This window comes from Bufo bufo, chromosome 10 (assembly GCF_905171765.1).
Source record: "Bufo bufo chromosome 10, aBufBuf1.1, whole genome shotgun sequence".
NCBI classification, from domain to species: domain Eukaryota; kingdom Metazoa; phylum Chordata; class Amphibia; order Anura; family Bufonidae; genus Bufo; species Bufo bufo.
In genome coordinates this window covers 65,410,041-65,432,869 of record NC_053398.1, presented here as the reverse complement: position 1 = coordinate 65,432,869, position 22,829 = coordinate 65,410,041, and the positions used below count along the sequence as shown (strand labels likewise).

General features: G+C 42.3%; 1 protein-coding gene across 2 annotated transcripts in view; it reads right to left on the bottom strand.

The window, feature by feature from the left end:
* Nucleotides 1-22,829, bottom strand: part of NXF1 (nuclear RNA export factor 1) — a 41,518-nt gene that overhangs the window by 2,673 nt on the left and 16,016 nt on the right. Inside the window, exons 8-18 of one of the 2 annotated variants that reach the window (XM_040410071.1) lie at nt 20,402-20,511; nt 17,363-17,399; nt 17,116-17,184; nt 16,976-17,031; nt 15,187-15,297; nt 15,058-15,116; nt 14,839-14,954; nt 14,549-14,588; nt 10,477-10,549; nt 6,689-6,871; nt 6,503-6,563 (exon numbers count right to left, since the gene is read on the bottom strand). In XM_040410071.1, the coding sequence (XP_040266005.1) occupies nt 6,503-6,563; nt 6,689-6,871; nt 10,477-10,549; nt 14,549-14,588; nt 14,839-14,954; nt 15,058-15,116; nt 15,187-15,297; nt 16,976-17,031; nt 17,116-17,184; nt 17,363-17,399; nt 20,402-20,511 (915 nt within the window). The remainder of the gene's footprint in view (nt 1-6,502; nt 6,564-6,688; nt 6,872-10,476; nt 10,550-14,548; nt 14,589-14,838; nt 14,955-15,057; nt 15,117-15,186; nt 15,298-16,975; nt 17,032-17,115; nt 17,185-17,362; nt 17,400-20,401; nt 20,512-22,829) is intronic. The other variant, XM_040410072.1, reaches the window with a different exon arrangement.

Here is a 22,829-nt window from a genome sequence, read left to right as displayed (position 1 = left end):
TCCCCTACCGAATCCCTCCGCTCAACAGAGGCTCTTAGGTTTTTGCCAAAATTTGAGAGCCCTGGTGAGCGGGCAGAGATCTGGTAGGCCAAATCAAGCAGATTATGTGAACCTTGTAAAGGTCGTTTCCGACGCTCTAAAAGGTTTTGCCCAACATCAGATGGAGTTTGGTGCTGACTTGATTCGCCGCTGGGAGGGGGCGGAGTCAGCGTTTCAACGCAGCCCAAACTACCATTATGGGCTAAGCATGATCAGTTTGATGGACTCAATGACGCCCGAGCAGTTGCATGAGTTCAAGATCATGCTAGAGAACGGGTCATGGGAAATTATGCATTACCTCCGTAGCATGGAGAGAAGTGATCGCTATGCCATCGCTCATCCCCATACTGCCTAGTGGTTTGTCAGTGGCAAATCACCATTAGACAGCGCCATTTGCCGCCGGCAAGTGCTGATTTTAAAGCATGCTTAAAAATCTGAACTGCCTGAAGAACGAGCGGCGCAGTATTACACTGGCCGATCTTTTGGCCCACAATTGTATTCTCATGAGTGCTCGTTAGCGACCATATTGTAGTGTAATAATGCTGCCGAACATTTATCAGGGCTCCAGATGGCGACCAAAATGGTCGCCAATGCGACTTAGAATTTACAAATGGCGACAAGACTTTTTAGTCTTGTCGCCATTTGCGACTAGAGCCGCGCCGCAGCTCTGAATACAGCGGTGGGCACAGGAGCTGAACTATCATGTTCTTATCAGCAGCGCAGTGGAAGAGTCTCTCCCTCCCCCCTGTGCTGCTGCCGCCGCGGCCAATAAGAAGAGGGACAGGGGAGCTGTGGCCACTGCGCCACCAATGAAGATAACTGACCTGTTAATACAAATACAGGAGGTGGGTGCCAGAATCAAATAGCCGGCACCCGACCTCTATGACACTGGGAGCGGCACCTGAGGGGTTAACTGCCGCTGATCGCAGCTCCCTGTCATAGAGGTCGGGTGCCGGCTATTTGATTCCGGCACCCGCCTCCTGTATTTGTATTAACAGGTCAGTTATCTTCATTGGTGGCGCAGTGCGGCCCCCCCCCCCCCCCCCCCCCAGTATAATAAACATTGGTAGGCAGTGCCAATGAGGGTTAAAAAAATAAAAATTAACTCACCTTCTCAAATTGATCGCGTAGCTGCCGGTCTCCTGTTCTTTCTTCAGGACCTGTCAAAGGACCTGTGGTGACGTCACTGAGCTCCATCACATGGTCCATTACCATGGTGATGGATCATGTGATGAGCACAGTGACGTCACCACAGGTCCTTTGACAGGTCCTGAAGAAAGAACAGGAGACCGGCTGCTACGTGATCAATTGGAGGAGGTGAGTTAATTTTTATTTATTTTTTTAACCCTCATTGGCACTGCCCACCAATGTTTATTATACTAGGGGGGGGCGCACTGCGCCACCAATGTTTATTATATTGGGGTGTATATAATGTTTATTATATTGACCTTCTACTACGCATTCTGCATTAAAGAATGCTATTATTTTCCCTTATAACCATGTTGTTATAAGGGAAAGTAATACAGTGAATAGACTTTCATCCTAGCAACCATGCGTGAAAATCGCACGGTTCAACCGGAAGGATGGATCCGGCATTCCGGTATTTTGAATGCCGGATACGGCACTAATACATTCCTATGGGGAAAAATGCATAATCCGGCATTCAGGCAAATCTTCAGTTTTTTTCGCCAGAGATAAAACCGTAGAATGCTGCGGTTTTATCTTTTGCCTGATCAGTCAAAAAGACTGACCTGAAGACATCTTTTCCGGTATAGAGCCCCTGTGACGGAACTCTATGCCGGAAATGAAAAACGCTAGTGTGAAAGTACCCTAAAATATTAAGTTTAAATCCCCCCTTTCCCAATTTTACATATAAAATATATAAACAATAAATAAATATATTACATAGCGCTGTGCCTGAAAAGTCCAAACTATAAAAAATTTTAAAAAAAATTCTCCTATGCGGTGAGCATTCGCCATTTTTTGTCACCTTGTCACCCCAAAAAATAGGATAGGACTGTTCTATTATGGGCCGAACGTTTCATAAAATGCGAAATGCACGCGGCTTTTTTTGGTGTTTTTTTTTTTTTTTTTTGCACGATATTGAGTATCGCAATACTTTTTTATGGTGACGAAAGCGAATCAAAACTTTGGTATCGAAACAACCCTACGCCAATCTGATCAGCGTTATTCGGTTTTGATTTGGCGACTAAAATTTTCAGTTCAGGAGCCAATGGCTACTAGGTATTTTTTTTAGTCTGGAGCCCTGTTTATGCAAAAGCTCGTTAGCGATTACTGGCCAAAATATTGGCCAGTGTAATACAGTCTAAAGTGAGTGCTCCAGGGGCACAAATAAAAAGACTGCGCAGGCACAGAAATGATCAGAAATGATCTATTTTAGAAATAACTAATTCAGTAAGAGACAGCACACTGGGTGTCGTAAGGACCAGGCAAGCAGAAGAACAGCTGCCCTCCACAGAAAGTACCAGTATTCAGTGTCTATGGAATAGAATATGGATTTTTACATAGCAATAGATAGCACCCAGAATCTGGTAACTGAATATATTGCAGAGTACCATCAACCCATGTTATCCTTAAAAAAAAAAAATATATAAAAAAAAAATTACATGACAGTTACACTTTAATTTGTACTGTAGACAAAATCCTGATATTTTTATATTTCGGATAATTATTTTCCTTTACAATGCGCAGATAGGGGACTAGAGGAGAGAGGGGACCTTCACAGACTGGGAAAAGTATTTCAATATTTCTCAAAAACACTTTCCCACAATACAAACAAATCCCCTATCCACGGGAACTAAATATCTCAGAGAATGGAGCCCCTTGTACAGCGCTCGGTTATTATCAGCAGTCCTTTAAAGAGTGAATGGAGCAGTAATGTGCAAGTTCAACCTGCTGCTCCATTCATTTGAGGGAATGGGACCCTTTTCTTGTGATAGGTGGGGGTCTCAGCTTTAGATATTAACCCTTCCTATGCTGTGGATAGGGCAGGGGGGTGGCAACCTCTGGCACTGCAAGTGTTGCGACACTGCAGCTCCCAGTATGTACACTTGCACAGCTGTTCTTTGAGCTTCTATAGAAGTGAATGGCGCATGCTGGGAGTTGTACTTTCACAACGGCTGGATTGCCTGAGGTTGTCTATCCCTGCAATGGGATAAGTCTGCATTGTTGGAAACCATCATTTATACAAGAATGAGGGTAGAAAATGCCATATAATGAAGAGTTAGAAAATATATACAACTACTCACAAAAAGTTAGGGATATTTGGCTTGTATGAGAAATTTCAGGATGAATCTAAAGTGCACTCAAACCTTTACAGGTGAACGTAATGTAACTTTCTCTAAACTTCTGAATGCACGTGTCTAGCTGTTCAATGTTTCAGGACTTTTGGCACAACTTGCTGTTCTCCAACAAGGAACTTAACAGCAAAATGCATCTGGTGTTTTATCCATGATTTGCCCAATAAACTTCCTGGTTCAATTAGAATTGGTATTTAAAAAGTCCTCCTCATCATGCTGTTCACATTTTGACATCATGAGACAAAGACGGCACCTAACATTTGATCAACAGTACCTCTTCATTGCGAGGTTTGAAGCAGGATGGTAGTCACAGAAAAGGACGTACTTTGGCCACATCCCATACCAATAACCGCTTCATTGTGAACAATGACCTGAAGAAGCGGATGATGGATGCCACACAACTCCAGGCACATTTAAGGGAGGTGAGAGGCACCCAAGTGTCACGTCAGACCATTCAAAACTGTTTACATCAGTGTGGTCTGCTTACTAGATGACCTGCAAGGGTACCTGACCACACCACCAGGCACAGGCGTCATCTTGCAATGGCTTGGGAACATAGACTCTGGACAAGAGACCAGTGAGCCTCAGTGCTGTTCACTGATGAAAGTCAATTCAAGCCAAGCAGAAATGATGGCCGCCAACGATGTCAAGGTGATCGCTATGCAATTAGCTACTGTTGTCACCAGATGAGCCTTTGGTGGTGGTGATGGTTACAATGTGGGCAGGTATGTCTAGTCAATACAGAACTCCCCTACACTTTGTGAATAGTACAGTGACAAGCCCATACTACCTGAATAACATAATAATCCAGTCATTGTGCCTCTGCATGAACAACACAGGCCCAATTTGATTTTCATGGACGACAATGCGCCAGCTTATCGAGGTCACATCATTAGGGAACGGCTGCTGGAGACTGGAGTACCTCAAATTGAGTGGCATTCACTTTCTCCAGACCTGAATCCCATTGAAAACCTATGGGATCAGCTGTCGCCGTGTAGATGGCTCATAGCTCTGTACACCAGAACCTCAATGACCTGAGGGCCGCCCTTCAAAAAGAGTGGGATGCCATGCCTCAGCAGACAATAAGTCTGTCATTGTCAAGCATGATATGTCATTGTAAAGTTGTAATTGATGCTCAAGGCCACATAAGTTATTGAGACATTGACATTTTTTGTGGGGGTATACCCACTACTACTGTTCGCCTTTTTTTTTTAATAAGATTGTTTGAGATTAGAAATCACAATTGCAAGCTTCTTCTTAAATGCTCTACTTTCACAATATATCACTGTAGCGTGAACATTTTACATAAATTTCACCCAAAAGCCAAATATCCCTAACTTTTTGTGAGTAGTGCCTTCTACAGCCTTCAGGTTTCATCTACTTCAGGTTTTGCAGACTAGCAAGACTTGTTCCGACAGCTCAATTTGTAGCACTCTTGATAGCTCATAATTATTTAAACGTAATCGGTCACCACAACAAAGCATCTTAGTATAGTTTTGAACCCTGAAAGCGGGTGAATGGAGGGCAGTAGGAACATTAAAAATAGCAACCTGGACTGTTTATAGCAGGCATGCTCAAACTGCGGCCCTCAAGCTGTTTTAAAACTACAACTCCCACAGTGCCCTGCTGTAGGCTGCTAGCTGTAGGCTGTTCGGGCATGCTGGGAGTTGTAGTTTTACAACAGCTGGAGGGCCGCAGGTTGAGCATGCCTGCTTTATAGTTTAAGACTGTGGTGACATATTCCTTTTAAAAAGTACCTGCTTATCTCTCCAGAAAAGTGAATTTTAGTAACTTCTTGCACCCCCTTGTAATAACAATTTCGAAGCATCTATTCTTATGACTCTATAATGTCCCATTCATTTATTATTGCTGTTAGATGAATTACTTACAGTTTGCATTAAAAAGTCCAGCTGGGTGTTATCAGTTGGGGATGTGTATCTGCACAGTCTCACACTATCCAGTCAGTGCTGCCAGTGTCAGACTGTGCAAGGACACACCCCTAACCGATAAACACCCATCTGGACCTTAGATTCAAATTGCAGTTGAAGAAAATGCTAAAGAGGGAGATGTGAATACCCCTATAAAGTTCAGAAAGGGCAGAAGTTTAAAAGGGTTGTGAACCCGGACATATCCCCTTTTTTACCCAGGCAGACCCATTGAGATGAGCATCGGAACATGCTCTCCCTTGCCCTGCGCTGAATCACGTAGGGAAAATGCTTTTTCACTCGATCCGGTGACGTACCGGGTCTCTACTAGGCGGAGGCTTCTGCTAGCTATGTTCCCGGTAACATCACCGCCACTAATGTAAAACAGGCCAGGGCAGCGCTAAAGCCCGCCAATTAGTGCTGGTGACTTCACCGGGAACACTGCAAGGTGGAAGCCTCCGCCTAGCAGTGTAAGGCTACTTTCACATTAGCGTTTTTCTTTTCCGGCATAGAGTTCCGTCACAGGGGCTCTATACTGGAAAAGAACTGATCAGGCATATCCCCATGCATTGTGAATGGAGAGTAATCCGTTCAGGATGCATCAGGAGGTCTTCAGTTCAGTCATTTTGACTGATCAGGCAAAAGAGAAAACCGTAGCATGCTACAGTTTTATCTCCGGCGAAAAAAACTAAAGACTTGCCTGAATGCCGGATCCGGCATTTTTTTCCATAGGAATGTATTAGTGCCGGATCGGGCATTCAAAATACGAATAGGATCCTGATCAGTCTGAAAAAATGCCTGATCAGTCAGAAAAAATGACATGCGTTTGCATACAGTTTGCCTGCCGGAATCAAACAACGCAAGTGTGAAAGTACCCTTAAATAACTAAACCTTTGATGAAAAACAAAGGCAACAGCACTAATTAGATGCTCTGTGCCTTTGCCTTTAATTGGTTCAGCAAGTACAAATCCATAGAAGGTATATGGGGTCTGTACTCCATATGCTTGAAAAGGCAGACAGAGCAAATAAAAATCAAAAGGGACAAACTGCTCTGAGCAGTGCTGCTGCCCATCAAAGGTTTTAGTTACCCTTTAACTTGTGAGTTCTCAAAAATAATTTTATGTTAAGTCCTAAGTGACAGTTCAGTGAAATCACAGTGTCTGTCACCAGATTATGCTGTCCTGTGGACAAATATAGTCTCCCTCAACCTGTACATACCTTGAGCTTCATAAAAATCTGTGCTGCCTGTTCAAAGTCCCAACCATTGTCCTGAAGACACCTGTTAGGACATATAATATGGTTATGAAGTGAGAAAGTATCGAAACACAACTTTAGGGCACATTCAAACAACTGTAATGTGGAGCTGTACATTATGTGCCAGAATAGAGGGAAAATAATTCTTACTTTTGAGACCATTCTGCATTCATTCCGGAGAACAGTGAAAATGCTTGCACCATATCTTGGGGCACAGGTGCATGGACAGGTACTGGGCTGCTGGAAGGAGTAGGAGCTGGTGTGGCAAATGCTTTCCGAATCTCTTCTGTGGTGGCATTCCTTATGAATTGATCATCATTCACTAAGAGGAGCCTGACAACATAAAGATACTGGTCAATCAATGTTATCAATAAAGTAACACATTTAGGGTCCATTCACACGTCCGTAAGTGTTTTGCGGATCCGCAAAACACAGAAACCTGCAATGTGCGATCCGCAATTTGCGGACCACACATCAGACACTATAATAGAAAATGCCTTTTCTGGTCCGCAATTGCGGACAAGAATAGGACATATAAAAAAAAAAAAGATTTCAGGAATGGAATTGCGGATCCCGAAAATGCGGATTCGCATCCGTTACAGCCCCATTGAAAGTGAATGGGTCCGCAAATTCCGGAACGAATGCGGACCCAAATTACGGACGTGTGAATGGACCCTTAAGCTGCATATTAAATGAGCATTTCTAGTCTTAAAGTGAAGGCTTATCAGTGTGTCATCACTTTGTAACATGGAAAAAAAACACTTTAAAAAGGGAGTAAGTCCCTGCCCATGCCAAACTGCTGATGGGAGGGCACTAAAACATACCTTTTGGTGAGTTTTTATTATCAATAGCAGTGTAAAGAGTCCTGAAACAATTCAGTTCAGTTATTTCTGTGCCCCCGTTCATAATTTTTTATAAATTCTCTAGTGAATGGCGCATGGCAAATGTGGTGCCCATATGCAAAGAAAACACTCTAGGTCTTTCTACTGTGGGAAAAATATTTGAAAGGCTCTTAAGGGACTATATACAGGAGTATGTGGCTGTGAACAATATCGTATATAGCCAGCAAGGGTTTACCAAGGACAGAAGTTGTCAGACTAACCAGATTTGTTTTTATGAGAAGGCGAGGGGAAGCCTGGACAGAGGGGATGACGCTTAAAAAGGTAAAATAAGGTCTATAGCAGGGATGCCCAACCTGCGGCCCTCCAGCTGTTGTAAAACTACAACTACCACCATGCCCTGCTGTAGGCGGATAGCTCTAGCCTGTCTTGGCATGCTGGGAGTTGTAGTTTTGCTGTATGTTGTACTAAAATTTGCTGTGGGGCACAATCAGTTCTAGCTACATCACTGCACAGCTCCTTCTCTCCCCGGCCCAGCGGTGATGTCATGATGAGTGTCTCACTGCTGCAGCGGCCCTGAGGAGAGAAGGAGTGCAGGGAGCCCCTTACACAGTATAACGACCCCCCAGTGCCCCCCATTTAGTATAACGATACCCAGTGAGCCTCCATTTAGTATAATGACCCCCAGAGCCCCCATTCTATATAATAGCCCTCACACAGTATAATGACCCCCACTGCCCCCCCATACAGTATAACTCCCAGTGTGGGGGCCACTGGGGGTCATTATTCTGAATGCGGAGCGACTGGGGCCGATTATTCTGAATGGAGGGCCACTGTGGGGTCATTATACTGTGTGGGAGGGCATTGGGGGGTCATTATACTGTATGGGGGCCACTAGGGGTTATTATATGGTGTGGGAGCCACAGGGGGACATGTAAATGTAAACAAGGGGCCCACTGGGATTTATAGCCCAAGGGCCCACATGAACCTGGAGCGGGCCCTCCCCCAAGGTTCAGTGCTGGGTCCACTATTATTTAACTTATTAAAGATATCGAGGATGGAATTAATAGCACTATCTATTTTGGCAGATTACACCAAGCTATGCAGTATTGTGCAATCTCTGGAAGATGTCCATAAAACTACAAGCTGCCCTGGACACTATGGTTGCATGTTTTGATAGTTGCATCTTTTTGCATTTTTACACCACTCTCTAGTTTTAAAATATTTGAGGAAAAGAGGGTGTGGTTAGCTATATTAATGAGTTTCAATCCAGATTCATCATTGAGACTTTAAAAAGTACAAAAAATAAATACATCTCAATTTCACTTAGTAGCTTTCATAGACAAAAGAGTTAGGTCTATGGAGAACACATTTATCAAACATGAGACATTTGATAAATGTGGCATAAAGTACGCCAACACAGACTCAGGCAAAACTGGCTTCAAATATTCCCCTTATGATAAATTTCCCCTTTATATTTAGCTACCAGTCAGGAATCAAGATATTAAATCCACTTCTACCTTAAACCGCCACGGAGTCTGCTATTACAGAGGACCTATAGACTCTCCTGACATGTTTTTTTAGCAACTATTTGTGTCCCCTTTGTAATAACAGTTCTGGAGCAACTATTATGATGTGTCATTCCTTTATGAATGAATTGCTATTTGCAATTAAAAAGTGTTACTAGTTGGGGGTGTCCCGGCATAGCCTGACACTATCCAAATCACAGCCGCTATTGTCACAATGTGCATGGACACACTCCCAAATGTAAAGACCCATCTGGACCTTCACTGCAAACTGTTAGGTTTGCTGTCCAGATGCGGTCCATTTTTACAATGTATAGCATCCGGACTGAATACTGACCCATTGGCTACATGCACAAGAACAGTTTTTCTATTGACCATCTATCCGATTTAGGAAAAAGTACATCATACTCTTATCTTCATCTGTTTGTCACACAGGACTGGTCCATTTAAGTCAATGGGTCAGTGAAACAAACCAAAAATATAAACACACAACTGACAGCACACGCATGGCGTCCAAATGCAGTCCGTTTTTGAGTGATTGTTGCTAATTGATGCTGTGTCTTAGGGTACTTTCACACTTGCGGCAGGACAGATCCGATAGGCTGTTCACCCTGTCGGATCCGTCCTTCCGCCATTTTGCTGTGCCGCCGCTCCGTCCCCACCGACTAAAACGGGGACGGGGCGGAGCTCCGGCGCAGTACGGCAGTTCGCAGTGAGAGGCCACTGGACTAAAAAGTCGGACATGCAGGACTTCTAGTCGGGCGGCCTTTTGCCGTGCTGCGCCGGAGCTCCGCCCCCGTCCATTATAGTCAATGAGGACAAAGCGGCAGTCCGGCGGCACGGCGAAATAGCGGAAGGACAGATCCGACAGGGTGAACAGCCTGTCCGGTCCGTCCTGCCGCAAGTGTGAAAGTAGTAAGATGGAAAAAAAACTGATGTATTGAATACAATTGCCGGCAAAACTGATTTATCATGCATGCAAAAACATGAGTCTTTTGCTGAACAGACCCTGACATGTTCTGTATTGCTCATGTGAAAGAGCCCTTAGCTATTCATTCACAACTGCTAGCAAGAATAATAAAGGAACAGTACAATATAGAGGCATAAAAGTATATCACAGATTGTAAGCTCTTGCGAGCAGGGCCCTCACTCCTAGTGTTTCAGTTGTATATTAGCCAGTTACGTTGTGATATCTTTTGTTTTGTACATGAACCCCCTGAATTTGTAAAGCGCTGCGGAATATGGTGGGGCTATATAGATAAATATTATTACATACTCCAGAATTGTTATTACATAAAGTTACTAAAACAAATATCAAGTGAGGTCTTCTTTAGGAAACACCATGCTAGTGTAAAAAATTGGGTCATTTATCAAACTGGTGTAAAGTAGAAATGGCTTAGGTGACCATAGCAATCAATCAGATAACACCTTTCATTTCCCAAAGGAGCTGTCAAAAATGAAAGGCAGAATCTGATTGGTTGCTATGGGCAACTGAGCCAGTTCTACTTTACACCAGTTTGATAAATGACCCCATAAGTCTAAGTTAACATAACTGTTCAGCTGTCCAACTTACCCTCCATCAGTGCCTGGCACAGCTATGAACACCCGTGTAAAAGCACGTACAGGATCACTAGACTGCCCCTCAACTAAAGGAGTAAGAAAAATAGATCAGTACATATTTTTGTTTTTCAGGTGTGTTTTATAGTAGCAGGTACGTTTTGGCAAATAAAGAGAGCAAGTTTTACACTGTGATTTATGATTCTTCTTTATTAAATTAGACACATTAACCACCTCCGGACCGCCTAACGCAGATTCGCGTTCCGGAGGTGGCAGCCCTGCGCAGAGTCACGCATATACGCGTCATCTCGCGCGAGCAGAGATTTCCTGTGAACGCGCGTTCACAGGAACGGAAGGTAAGAGAGTGGATCTCCAGCCTGCCAGCGGCGATCGTTCGCTGGCAGGCTGGAGATGTGTTTTTTTTTTTAACCCCTAACAGGTATATTAGACGCTGTTTTGATAACAGCGTCTAATATACCTGCTACCTGGTCCTCTGGTGGTCCCCTTTGTTTGGATCGACCACCAGAGGACACAGGTAGCTCAGTTATATGTTGCACCAAGCACCACTACACTACACCCCCCCCCCCCCTGTCACTTATTAACCCCTTATTCACCCCTGATCACCCCATATAGACTCCCTGATCACCCCCCTGTCATTGATCAACCCCCTGTAAAGCTCCATTCAGATGTCCGCATGATTTTTACGGATCCACTGATAGATGGATCGGATCCGCAAAACACATACAGGCGTCTCCCTGGAGCCTTCCAGGGGGGGTGATCACCCCATATAGACTCCCTGATCACCCCCCTGTCATTGATCACCCCCCCTGTCAGGCTGCATTCAGATGTCCGTATGATTTTTACGGATCCACGGATACATGGATCGGATCCGCAAACACATACGGACATCTGAATGGAGCCTTACAGGGGGGTGATCACCCCATATAGACTCTCTGATCACCCTCCTGTCATTGATCACCCCTCTGTAAGGCTCCATTCAGACATTTTTTTGGCCCAAGTTAGCAGAATTATTATTTTTTTTTCTTACAAAGTCTCATATTCCACTAACTTGTGTCAAAAAATTAAATCTCACATGAACTCACCATACCCCTCACGGAATCCAAATGCGTAAAATTTTTTAGACATTTATATTCCAGACTTCTTCTCACGCTTTAGGGCCCCTAGAATTCCAGGGCAGTATAAATACCCCACATGTGACCCCATTTCGGAAAGAAGACACCCCAAGGTATTCCGTGAGGGGCATATTGAGTCAATGAAAGATTGAAATTTTTGTCCCAAGTTAGCGGAAAGGGAGACTTTGTGAGAAAAAAAAAAAAATATCAATTTCCGCTAACTTGTGCCAAAAAAAAAAATTTTCTATGAACTCGCCATGCCCCTCATTGAATACCTTGGGGTGTCTTCTTTCCAAAATGGGGTCACATGTGGGGTATTTATACTGCCCTGGCATTCTAGGGGCCCCAAAGCGTGAGAAGAAGTCTGGGATCCAAATGTCTAAAAATGCCCTCCTAAAAGGAATGTGGGCCCCTTTGCGCATCTAGGCTGCAAAAAAGTGTCACACATCTGGTATCGCCGTACTCAGGAGAAGTTGGGGAATGTGTTTTGGGGTGTCATTTTACATATACCCATGCTGGGTGAGAGAAATATCTTGGTCAAATGCCAACTTTGTATAAAAAAATGGGAAAAGTTGTCTTTTGCCAAGATATTTCTCTCACCCAGCATGGGTAAATGTAAAATGACACCCCAAAACACATTCCCCAACTTCTCCTGAATACGGCGATACCAGATGTGTGACACTTTTTTGCAGCCTAGGTGGGCAAAGGGGCCCACATTCCAAAGAGCACCTTTAGGATTTCACAGGTCATTTACCTACTTACCACACATTAGGGCCCCTGAAAAATGCCAGGGCAGTATAACTACCCCACAAGTGACCCCATTTTGGAAAGAAGACACCCCAAGGTATTCCATGGCAAAAGACAACTTTTACCATTTTTTTTATACAAAGTTGTCTTTTGCCAAGATATTTCTCTCACCCAGCATGGATATATGTAAAATGACACCCCAAAACACATTCCCCAACTTCTCCTGAATACGGAGATACCAGATGTGTGACACTTTTTTGCAGCCTAGGTGGGCAAAGGGGCCCACATTCCAAAGAGCACCTTTCGGATTTCACCAGCCATTTTTTACAGAATTTGATTTCAAACTCCTTACCACACAGTTGGGCCCCTAGAATGCCAGGGCAGTATAACTACCCCACAAGTGACCCCATTTTGGAAAGAAGACACCCCAAGGTATTCGCTGATGGGCATAGTGAGTTCATGGAAGTTTTTATTTTTTGTCACAAGTTAGTGGAATATGAGACTTTGTAAGAAAAAAAAATAAAAAAATAAATCATCATTTTCCGCTAACTTGTGACAAAAAATAAAAAGTTCTATGAACTCACTATGCCCATCACCGAATACCTTAGGGTGTCTACTTTCCGAAATGGGGTCATTTGTGGGGTGTTTGTACTGTCTGGGCATTGTAGAACCTCAGGAAACATGACAGGTGCTCAGAAAGTCAGAGCTGCTTCAAAAAGCGGAAATTCACATTTTTGTACCATAGTTTGTAAACGCTATAACTTTTACCCAAACCATTTTTTTTTTTTACCCAAACATTTTTTTTTTTATCAAAGACATGTAGAACAATAAATTTAGAGCAAAATTTATATATGGATCTCGTTTTTTTTGCAAAATTTTACAACTGAAAGTGAAAAATGTCTTTTTTGCAAAAAAATCATTAAATTTCGATTAATAACAAAAAAAAGTAAAAATGTCAGCAGCAATGAAATACCACCAAATGAAAGCTCTATTAGTGAGAAGAAAAGGAGGTAAAATTCATTTGGGTGGTAAGTTGCATGAACGAGCAATAAATGGTGAAAGTAGTGTAGGTCAGAAGTGTAAAAAGTCGCCTGGTCTTTCAGGGTGTTTAAGCACTGGGGGCTGAGGTGGTTAAAGGGGTTGCTCCCTTCAGTAAGTTGCATTTATCATGTAGAGAAATTTAAAACAAGCCACTTCGTAATGTATTGTTATTATACATATTGCTTCCTTTGCTGGCTGGATTCATTTTTCCATCACATTATACACTGCTCGTTTCCATGGTTACAGACCACCCTGCAATCCATCAGTGGTGGTTGTGCTTTCAGACTACAGGAAAAAGAGAGTCAGCCTCTCTGGTGGCCGGGACCATGGGAGCTCACATATTCTAGTGCTTTTTCAACTTACTGAAGTGAGACAACCCCTTTAGGCTACTTTCACACTCGCAGTTGATGCGGATCAGTCATGGATCCGTTCAGATAATACAACTGTCTGCATCCGTTCAGAACGGATCCGTTTGTATTATCTATAACATAGCCAAAACGGATCCGTCTTGAACACCACTGAAAGTCAATAGGGGACGGATCCGTTTTCTATTGTGCCATATTGTGTCAGTGAAAACTGATCCGTCCCCATTGACTTACATTGTGTGTCAGGACGTATCCGTTTGCCTCTGCATAGTCAGCAAGAAAGCATCGTTTTGGTGTCCGCCTCCAGAACGGAATGGAGGCGGAGGCAAACTGATGCATTCTGAACGGATCCTTATCTATTCAGAATGCATTAGGGCAAAACTGATCCGTTTGGGACTGCTTGTGAGAGCCCATGACGGATTTCACAAACTGAAACCAAAACGCCAGTGTGAAAGCAGACAAACTACAAGGTTGGAATCATCTTAGTCACCAAAGTGTCCAAAAGATCATAACTGTACCCACAAGGGGGAGCGTGCCGAATATGCATCTCTCTACCTAGCTATGCAAATGTTTGCAAGGAGCTTCACTCTGTGGGGGCTACAGACAGTCTGAATGGCAAATCAATGGCTCGGTGAAGGAAAGCAGGGAACCTGGAGATCTACTTCACAAAATAATTACATTTGGGAAATTAAACAGCACAGAATTAGGTATGATGTCAGATGACAGGACATATTACACTACTGTGAAGTGAAAGTGGCAGTACACTTGAATCATCTCTACACTACTGCATGAAAACACTCACCTTTAAATACACCGTTCACCACGAAACACAGTAGTGTGTTCTGTAAGAAGGAAAAAAAATAATCTAATTAGTGAGCTATAACAAGAAATACAGAGTAACCCTAACCCTGCAAAAACACCAACAAGTGGCTTAGAAAGAAAGTGAAAAATGGTCCGGATCAGAGAGAAGGGGAAATTTTTTTTTTTATAATACTGATGGTATATAGAGGACAGTATCAATGTGATAGAGGATGGGTATATTTGGAGAAAAGAAAACCACCTAGAACCCCAAAGAATAAAAAGTGTACTCACAGACTGAGCAGTAATGTCTACAACAAATGAATTGAGATCATGCTGTGTACGAGGGAGCTCATTTAAGAAGCTAACAACATTAAGGCGCTTGTGTTTCAGTAGTTTAAAGCGTCGCCCTAAGAAGAAAGGGTTGAAATTAAATGTGTTGTTTTTACTATAAATCTATTCTGACACTTGTTTCACACAGCATTAAATATTGCAAGAAAAGACTACTCCTACCTGGATCACGTAATCTTTTTAGATTTCTGCTGTTGTTAAAATACTCTCCAAGACTGCTTCTGTCAAAATACAAGCCACATCAGAGAAAACAAAAACTGAGGGAGGAAGGGAGGAAGGAGCATCACTCACCTAGAGGGATTCTGTCCTTGCCCACAAGCAATGCTGAGCGAACTGCAAGCCTCATCGTGGTATACATTAAGGAGGCCTTCACGATCTTCACTGTCATAGCACACGTAATATCTGCAAAAGTTAAATAATAATAAATAAATGCAAAAGTCACACAAAAGTACTGCATAGTCCGCTCATTGCTATAGCAATAACAGAATCAACCTTTTTCTTGGAGCTGGTGTCTCTAAATGCAATCTAGGTTTACTTCATTCTCCCACACCCCGCACAGACCTCTCCTGCTTTACAATCATAAGTATTTTTGTGAGCAAAACTAAATATGTCCAGTTGATCACCTGGTCTCCCAACAAGTTTAAAATGTACCCATCATTTTTCAGTAGTAAATATGCATACACAAGTTTTATCTATATCTTCTTGAGGGGAAAAGTGGCATTATGTAAAACTGAAACAAAATAAAAATAAAAGTAGACACATTTGATATCTTCGTGTCTGTAACAACCCTCTCTATAAAAAAAAATAGCGCATGATCTAAACCTGTCAGGTGAACGCATAAAAAAAAACTAAATAAAAGCTGTGCCAGAACGGCCATTTTTGGTTACCTGGCCTCACAAAAAGCGTAAAAAAGAGCAATCAAAAATCATATGTACTCCAAAATAGTAACAATAAAACTGTCACCTTATACAGCAATGGGGGTCACTTTTTTGGAGTCTCTACTAGGGATGCATCAGGAGGTCTTTAAATGTCATATGGCAACTTAAATGATCCCAGGAAAATCTGCCCTCTAAAACCCTTATGGCGTTCCTTCTCTTCAATCATAAAGTAAAATGTATTGCAAGAAAAACTCAGAATGGTTTGGATAAGTAAAAGCATTCCAAAGTTGTCAAATATACAAAAGAACACCTGGCCCTTAAGGTGAAAAATGGCAAGGTCCTTAGAGGGGTTATCTAATTTCAAGAACCCCCCCCCCCCCCCCCCCAGTAATATACTTTCCCCGCACCGCCACTGCTTCTCCCTGTACACGGATGAAAACATCCGGTGTCGGGGGGAGCAGCCAATGGCAGGCAGGGACAGGGACAAGGACGAGCCTCCCTAGCATCACAGGCAGCAAAAGCAAAGGAATAGGCCATCAATATAAAAATCTGGGAAAACTTATTCTTTAAATGTGCAAATTGAAACTAAAATAAAATAATTAAAATGGGATCCCTATTTTGTGTTGATAATATTGATCTATAATATGTATAGTTTCATTTGAAAAAGGAGACTGTTGATGGTTTCTGTTGACGTATTTTCTCATATGTATGCAAACCTTTTCACACTGTTTAATATATTTTTGGTACAAATTTCTCCCCAAGAGAAGGGGGGGGGGGAATTCAGTTGCCCTTTTTTTTGGCACTTTTCCACTTATAATTCAGGCATCCAAAGGGGCCCCAGTTATAGAGGAAAACAGTCTCTACATTTTTGACATGCAGAGCGCTCATTGAGCGCTATGTACTGAGCAAATGAGAAGACAGAAGCAATAATAAACGGCTTCTGCCATCTGTTTGGAACTCGACCTGCTACACTGCAGTAGCTTTAATCTTGTGACGTATACAGTATGTATGGATTTCCAGATTAAAATCCAGTGCCAGGCTCTGCAAATGTATGGTGATTGGTCACTAAGAGGAGCTGCACTGTGGCTCAATCTGGTCAATACTGATTATGGTAAAAATGACTGGTTCATTTCAAGTAAATGACCAGCGTTTTCACAATGTCTCTGTCAGTTAATGCTGCCCTACATAGGGCATCTACTCACTGTTGAAGAAATCGCAAAACCAATGCTTTAATATCATCTGTTGCAAGATAACTGCCCTGAAAAATAAAGACAGAAACCAATTATTAGTCATTGATCATAAAGTAGTGAACTAAAGGGAAAAAACTAAGACAGGACCTTACCTTGCAAGGAGGGAGTGTTGTGGGGGTTTCTACATCAAAGGTGATTGGAGGAGGAAGGTCATGTCCATCCTATTAAAGTGAAAGAATAGAAAAGAGGGAAAAAAAGGAAAGAATAGAAGATATACAAGGGGTGAAAATTCAAGGAAGAAAGAAGAATAAGAACACTGTATATTAATATTACTGCCACTAGATGCCAACTATCACTGATAAAACATCTACATATACAGACAATACATAGTGATCTCACCAGTCGCAGGAGTTTGGGAAAACGTTCTCGCAAGGCACTGTCATCCAGGGCAAAATCCGCAGGTTGACGGACAAATAAACAGGAATACAGAGAATATTAGTTCTGGCAAACAGTAAGCCCAGCCCCACCATGGCCATGCCTCTACAATACCCTGATAGTAGGTACTGATGAAGGGAATGTGGAACTACAGCCACAGCTCTGCTGAAGAACACCTTTGCATGCTCTACGGTATGTAAACTGTCCCATTTGGCGATTAGCTCTGAACTTGTTTGATTATTCATGGAAGACATGGCATACAACTTCCAGAAAGACTATAAAGTGCAAATTATTGACACTTATTGCTCAATAACCAAAATTATATGCAAAGAAAATACTGCTTTCTAGAATACTACTAGCAAGGTCAGCTAACACTGGACTAAGACATGACAGCAATTCACTAGGCTTCTTCTCAGCAGGGTCCTACAATGAGTACAACACAGGAGGAAGCACAAGTACAGTGGCTGCTGATATGGTGACTATACCACTGGACATATAAATCCTTTCATCATCTTGGTTTGGTCACTGATTTGCATTACTTATAGTGAGCTACCATACAAAGATAAAAATGCATTCTTTAAAAAGTGAAACGCAAACATTTGAGGCAATCAGAAAGGCGACTGGTGGATGAAATAAAACTAAAGAATGTAATGATGAATTAGAAGAAAACAAGCAGAAAAGAAGAAAACAAAAAATGATATATGATGTGCAAGTGGCAATGTGTGGCCTGGTATGGTAAACAGCAGGAGAATGAAGGTGGCAGAATCGCCAGAAATGAACAGCAAGCGGTGATAACCACGGGTAGATCCTATGACAGTACTGGAGAACCACATGCTGCATGCTGCCCATCCACCTCCAACTCCTCCATATTAAATCACTGTTCCACATTTATAAACAGGTTCCAGACAGGGTTGCCTTTTTCACTGCTCAGCCTCGGAGCACTATAGCCAGGGTTTGGAGGCTCATTAGCAGATATTTTTCCTCCTTAACTCTTTAAGGGCACAATGCCCATCCTCCTGGCAAGGAGGGTTCCAGAGACACGTGGGTTACACAGGAGGACATGCTTTAGGCTTAACATTTCAACCGCCTCCTTCAGTCTTCATCTTCTCGTGGCTGTTATAAGGTCTGCCTTAGGTTGCTCCCGCCTGGGGAGACTTACCCGTCATGGACCAAGCAACCACAATGTGACACAAAAAATAAAAGCGGACGGAGAGTGCAAGTTCTGAATGGAAATGGCTGGCACTGGAGTAACAAGTGACCTTGAGAGACCGCCAATAATTGTCCTCCTACCCAAGAATAGGGAGGAGCAAGAGGAAGACAGGGAGAGCAGCACGCACCAATTACTGGATAAAAACTGACAAAGGACATTTCGTGGCATGAGTGAGCAATGATGTGTCATGGCATAAGAGTAAAATAGAAAATGAGAAAGATCAATAAGGGGAAAACGAGTATACTAAAAGAAGAAAACTGATAGATATGAGTGTTGCAAGTGTGCTTACAAAACAATATATTTATATATATATTTTCTGAAAAGATTATTACATAGGTAGCTCACATTGCTTTGTCACAATTACTAAATATGGATACTATAAGAAAACAGGTACACAAGTGATGTATATATGTACACACACATATGATGAATATCATGGGGGCACTACAAGTGGGTTTACAGTGCTCCCTAAGAGACTAATTATACAAGGGCACCCAAATGAAGCCAGCCAGTAAATGTGCCTCCATCTGCTGGAGTCTCACCAGGGAGCTGCCTCCGCATACGAAGCCGCAAAAAGCTGACATTCTAGTACTTAAAAAAAGAAGCAGATCATTTTCTCCACAATGTGATTAGCATAGGATACCAGCGTGCAATTCCAATGAAACAGAATTATTAAAGAAATCTTAAAGAAAATGTGTTACAAAATTTTCTTCTGCCAGTGAAAACCGGAAAATAACATCCTTTTTTCTAATCTCTTTTTATATGCTGAGATTTTTTAATTCCATTTCCTAAACGGAATTACAGGGGTCATCTTGTCTGAGCATTAACAGCATTTAGAAAACTGCTTTACGGCAGCCCCACGGGCCATAGACACAATGGTCAGGAGGGGACCTCACTGACTTCTATGGGAGAGTTTTCCAGGCATGCTCTGTGACCTGTGCAGAGGTCATTGTACAAGGAAAGACTAGATAAGACAGGATCCAGCATTCGCAATAGGTGATTGTCAGAGCTGTTCTGTCATTCCAATCCTGCCTGTAATGATATCACCTCTGTGTATAGATAAGAAGGTAACCGCAGTAAAGTGATCTGTACAGACCAAGAAGTGGCGCCTATTAGGGTTAGTGGCCAGTGCGAAAACTGCAGGATTTGATAGTTTTGTTTAACTATAGATGGAAAATTATAATCAAAAATTCTTTACAAATATTTTAAACATAAAAACGTGATTTAAACGATAGGTCATTTTCTGATGACACATTCAAGCAGTAACACTGAAATACATTGGAGACTTAATTAAGCTATTTAAGCCTCTGATGTGGTATTAAAAAAGTCTCAAGTTGTGGCCCACGCCATATAGCAAAATAATTTGCAACATAATTTGCAACTTTTTGAACTTAACAGTGGTGACAAATGGGGCAGAGCTTAGCACAGCCCGTGGATTTACTAAAACTTATTCCAGAAACTGGGGTAGGTTATAGCTCAAATCCGTGCCACTCCGTGGCTTGCATAGATTTGAGTTTCTGGTGCATAGATAGCCAAAGAAGCGACTAATATACTAAGAGGCATGTGACTCTTAATTACTCAGGTGCATTTTACTCCAGGGCAGAGGGAACAGGACTGGTGTATGGGAACAAATCCCGACCATTCATTTAAATCAATCATCCAATAAGTTTGTCTGTATGTCTTAAGCAGAGCCGTACATCATTACCAAATCGCAAAGGTGGTCTTACCACAAAATACCACACACAATTCTAATCAATTAGCTTCTTCAAATCGGGCTACAGTGTCAGACTGACCTGATGTATGAAGTTTGGTCTCTGAAGAGTTTGCAGAGTGGATTCCCATCTAACCACAACATTTCCAATTTAAGGCCTTTTATCTTATCCAGGTCCTTTTCAGACCTCAGCTGTACACAGAAAACATAAGAAAGGCAATTTATAAATGGCTCCAGAAAAACTGCCCCAGTGAAATCATTTTAATAGGCACACACAACCAGCAATGCTCGATTCCAAGTAGGAAAAACACTGGATTGTATCACTACTACTTCCCCAGAACAAGCTGCCTAAGTCACAGTAGACAAGTGGATGATCAGTGCATCGTGAAAGCATTGCAGAAATGTAGCCGATAGTAGGGGGCATTGTGTTGCACCTAATATTAAACATCCTAGTGCATTCTAGTTAACATTCTAAGGCTCCATTCACACGTCCGCAGCGTGTTTTGCGGACGGCACTAATAGAATATGCCTATTCTTGTCTGCACAACGTGTGGCCTCACAGAAATGAATGGGTGCGCAATTCCGTTCCGCATTTTGCGGACGTGTGAATGGGGCCTAACAGCTACCCATAGGAGCACAGTTTTTCTTCTAGTCCAGAAGATGTGCTGTGTAAGGGATGGGCTATGAAACAGTTGCATGAGTTAAGAGACTACCAACAGTTCTGAGACTGATACATACACAAGTGTGAAGTGAGTGCACATGTATTGTCTTGACTGCAATTAAAAAAGCTCTATTTTATCACGAAATTGCGCCCCTGTCCCTGAAAGGGGTGTTGCCGTTATTGCAGCTCAGCACCAACAAGTGAAGTAAGGGGGGGGGGGGGGGGGGGGGGGGGGTGCAATAACACAAGGCCCATGTGTAATAGACCCTCTGTTTCTGGAAAGAGGTAAAAACTCCCTTTTCACATGCTCTAATAGGGCAAATAGATGCTTACATGTGTCATGTAAGGGGACCTCACACATGCAGTGTTAGCTATTTTAAAAAACAAAAACGCAGATGCTGGTTTTATTTTTATTTTAATTTTTTTAAAGCATGGTTTTGGTGCATTTTTTTTAATGGATATTGCTTTTTCATTAATTAATTTTTATGGATAAAATACTGTCATACTCTGTGTCTTAATGATGGTGCCTTTGATGCAGAGAGACATCGGGAGAGAGGTAAAGTCTTTCCTATAAAATTTCCCTACCTTTAGGGTAACCACATACTATTCTACCATAAATTGCCATGATTTGGCAGCAAGGCTCATTGGAACAGCAATTTATAGTAAAACTGCACATGTTTTCGTTACACAGTTCTTGGCAATGCAGCAAAAAGTGCAGTGTGACTGCCATGTCTGAAAATACAGACGTGTCTTATTTTTTCCTTTGCACTTGACTCAACATATCCTGAAATGTGTGAAGCGAGTTTACCAGCTTCAGAAAAAAATAAATACATTATGCAATTCCTGTGTGGGAACCCAGTGGGGTGTGAATTGCACCCGTCAAGGTTTTTGCCATTGTATTAAATTTGTTTTGGAAGAAATTGGACACATTCAAGAAAATGTAGAGGTGGACGCATCTGCACACTTAGGGTAAATGCACACGTCCAGGATTTATGTGCGGACAAATCCGCACAGAAATCTACAGGGAAATCCATGCGGTCAATCTGCATCAATAGGTGCGGATTTTACTGTCCCCATTGAAGTGAATAGAGAAAATCCGGACCGGAAAAATAAACTGACATGTTTAAAAACTGAAAAAATGTGCATCGTTTGCATGAGAATTTAAAAATTCTCATAGAATACAATTTACACGACCTATGGTGCGGATTTTCTGCACGCAAATCTGCACCCAATCCTGATCGTATGCATTTAGCCTTACCATCCAACTCCATGCTTTGGCTTCAAAAACTGCATTAATAGCACATGTGAAAGCACCTTCAATAAGACACACAAAAGCACCATGCTTTCTTAATGGCATAATAAAATATTAATTAAAAGCAGTCTGAAAGGAAAAAAAAAGTGCACAGAAAAGCATGCGTTTTTCAAATATGCCATTTACATGAGTGTTTTAGGCTACTTTCACACTTGCGTTGTTGGATTCCGGCAGGCAGTTCCGTCGCCAGAACTGCCTGCCAGATCCGGCAATCTGTATGCAAATGGTTACCATTTATAGATGGATCCGGATGCAGATCCGTCTCACAAATACATTGCAATACCGGATTTGTCTCGGGTTGTCATCATGAAAAAATTATCTGGTATTTATCTTTTACAAATTTTTAAAGGTTTTTCCGGAACACTTAAAGCAGGATCCGTCATTAATGCATTTCAATGGAAAATAATGCATCCGGCATTCGGGCAAGTGTTCTGGGATTTTGGACGGAGAAAATACCGCAGCATGCTGTGGTATTTTTTCGACCCAAAAACCGTGCAGTGACTGAACTGAAGACATCCTGATCCATACTGAACGAAT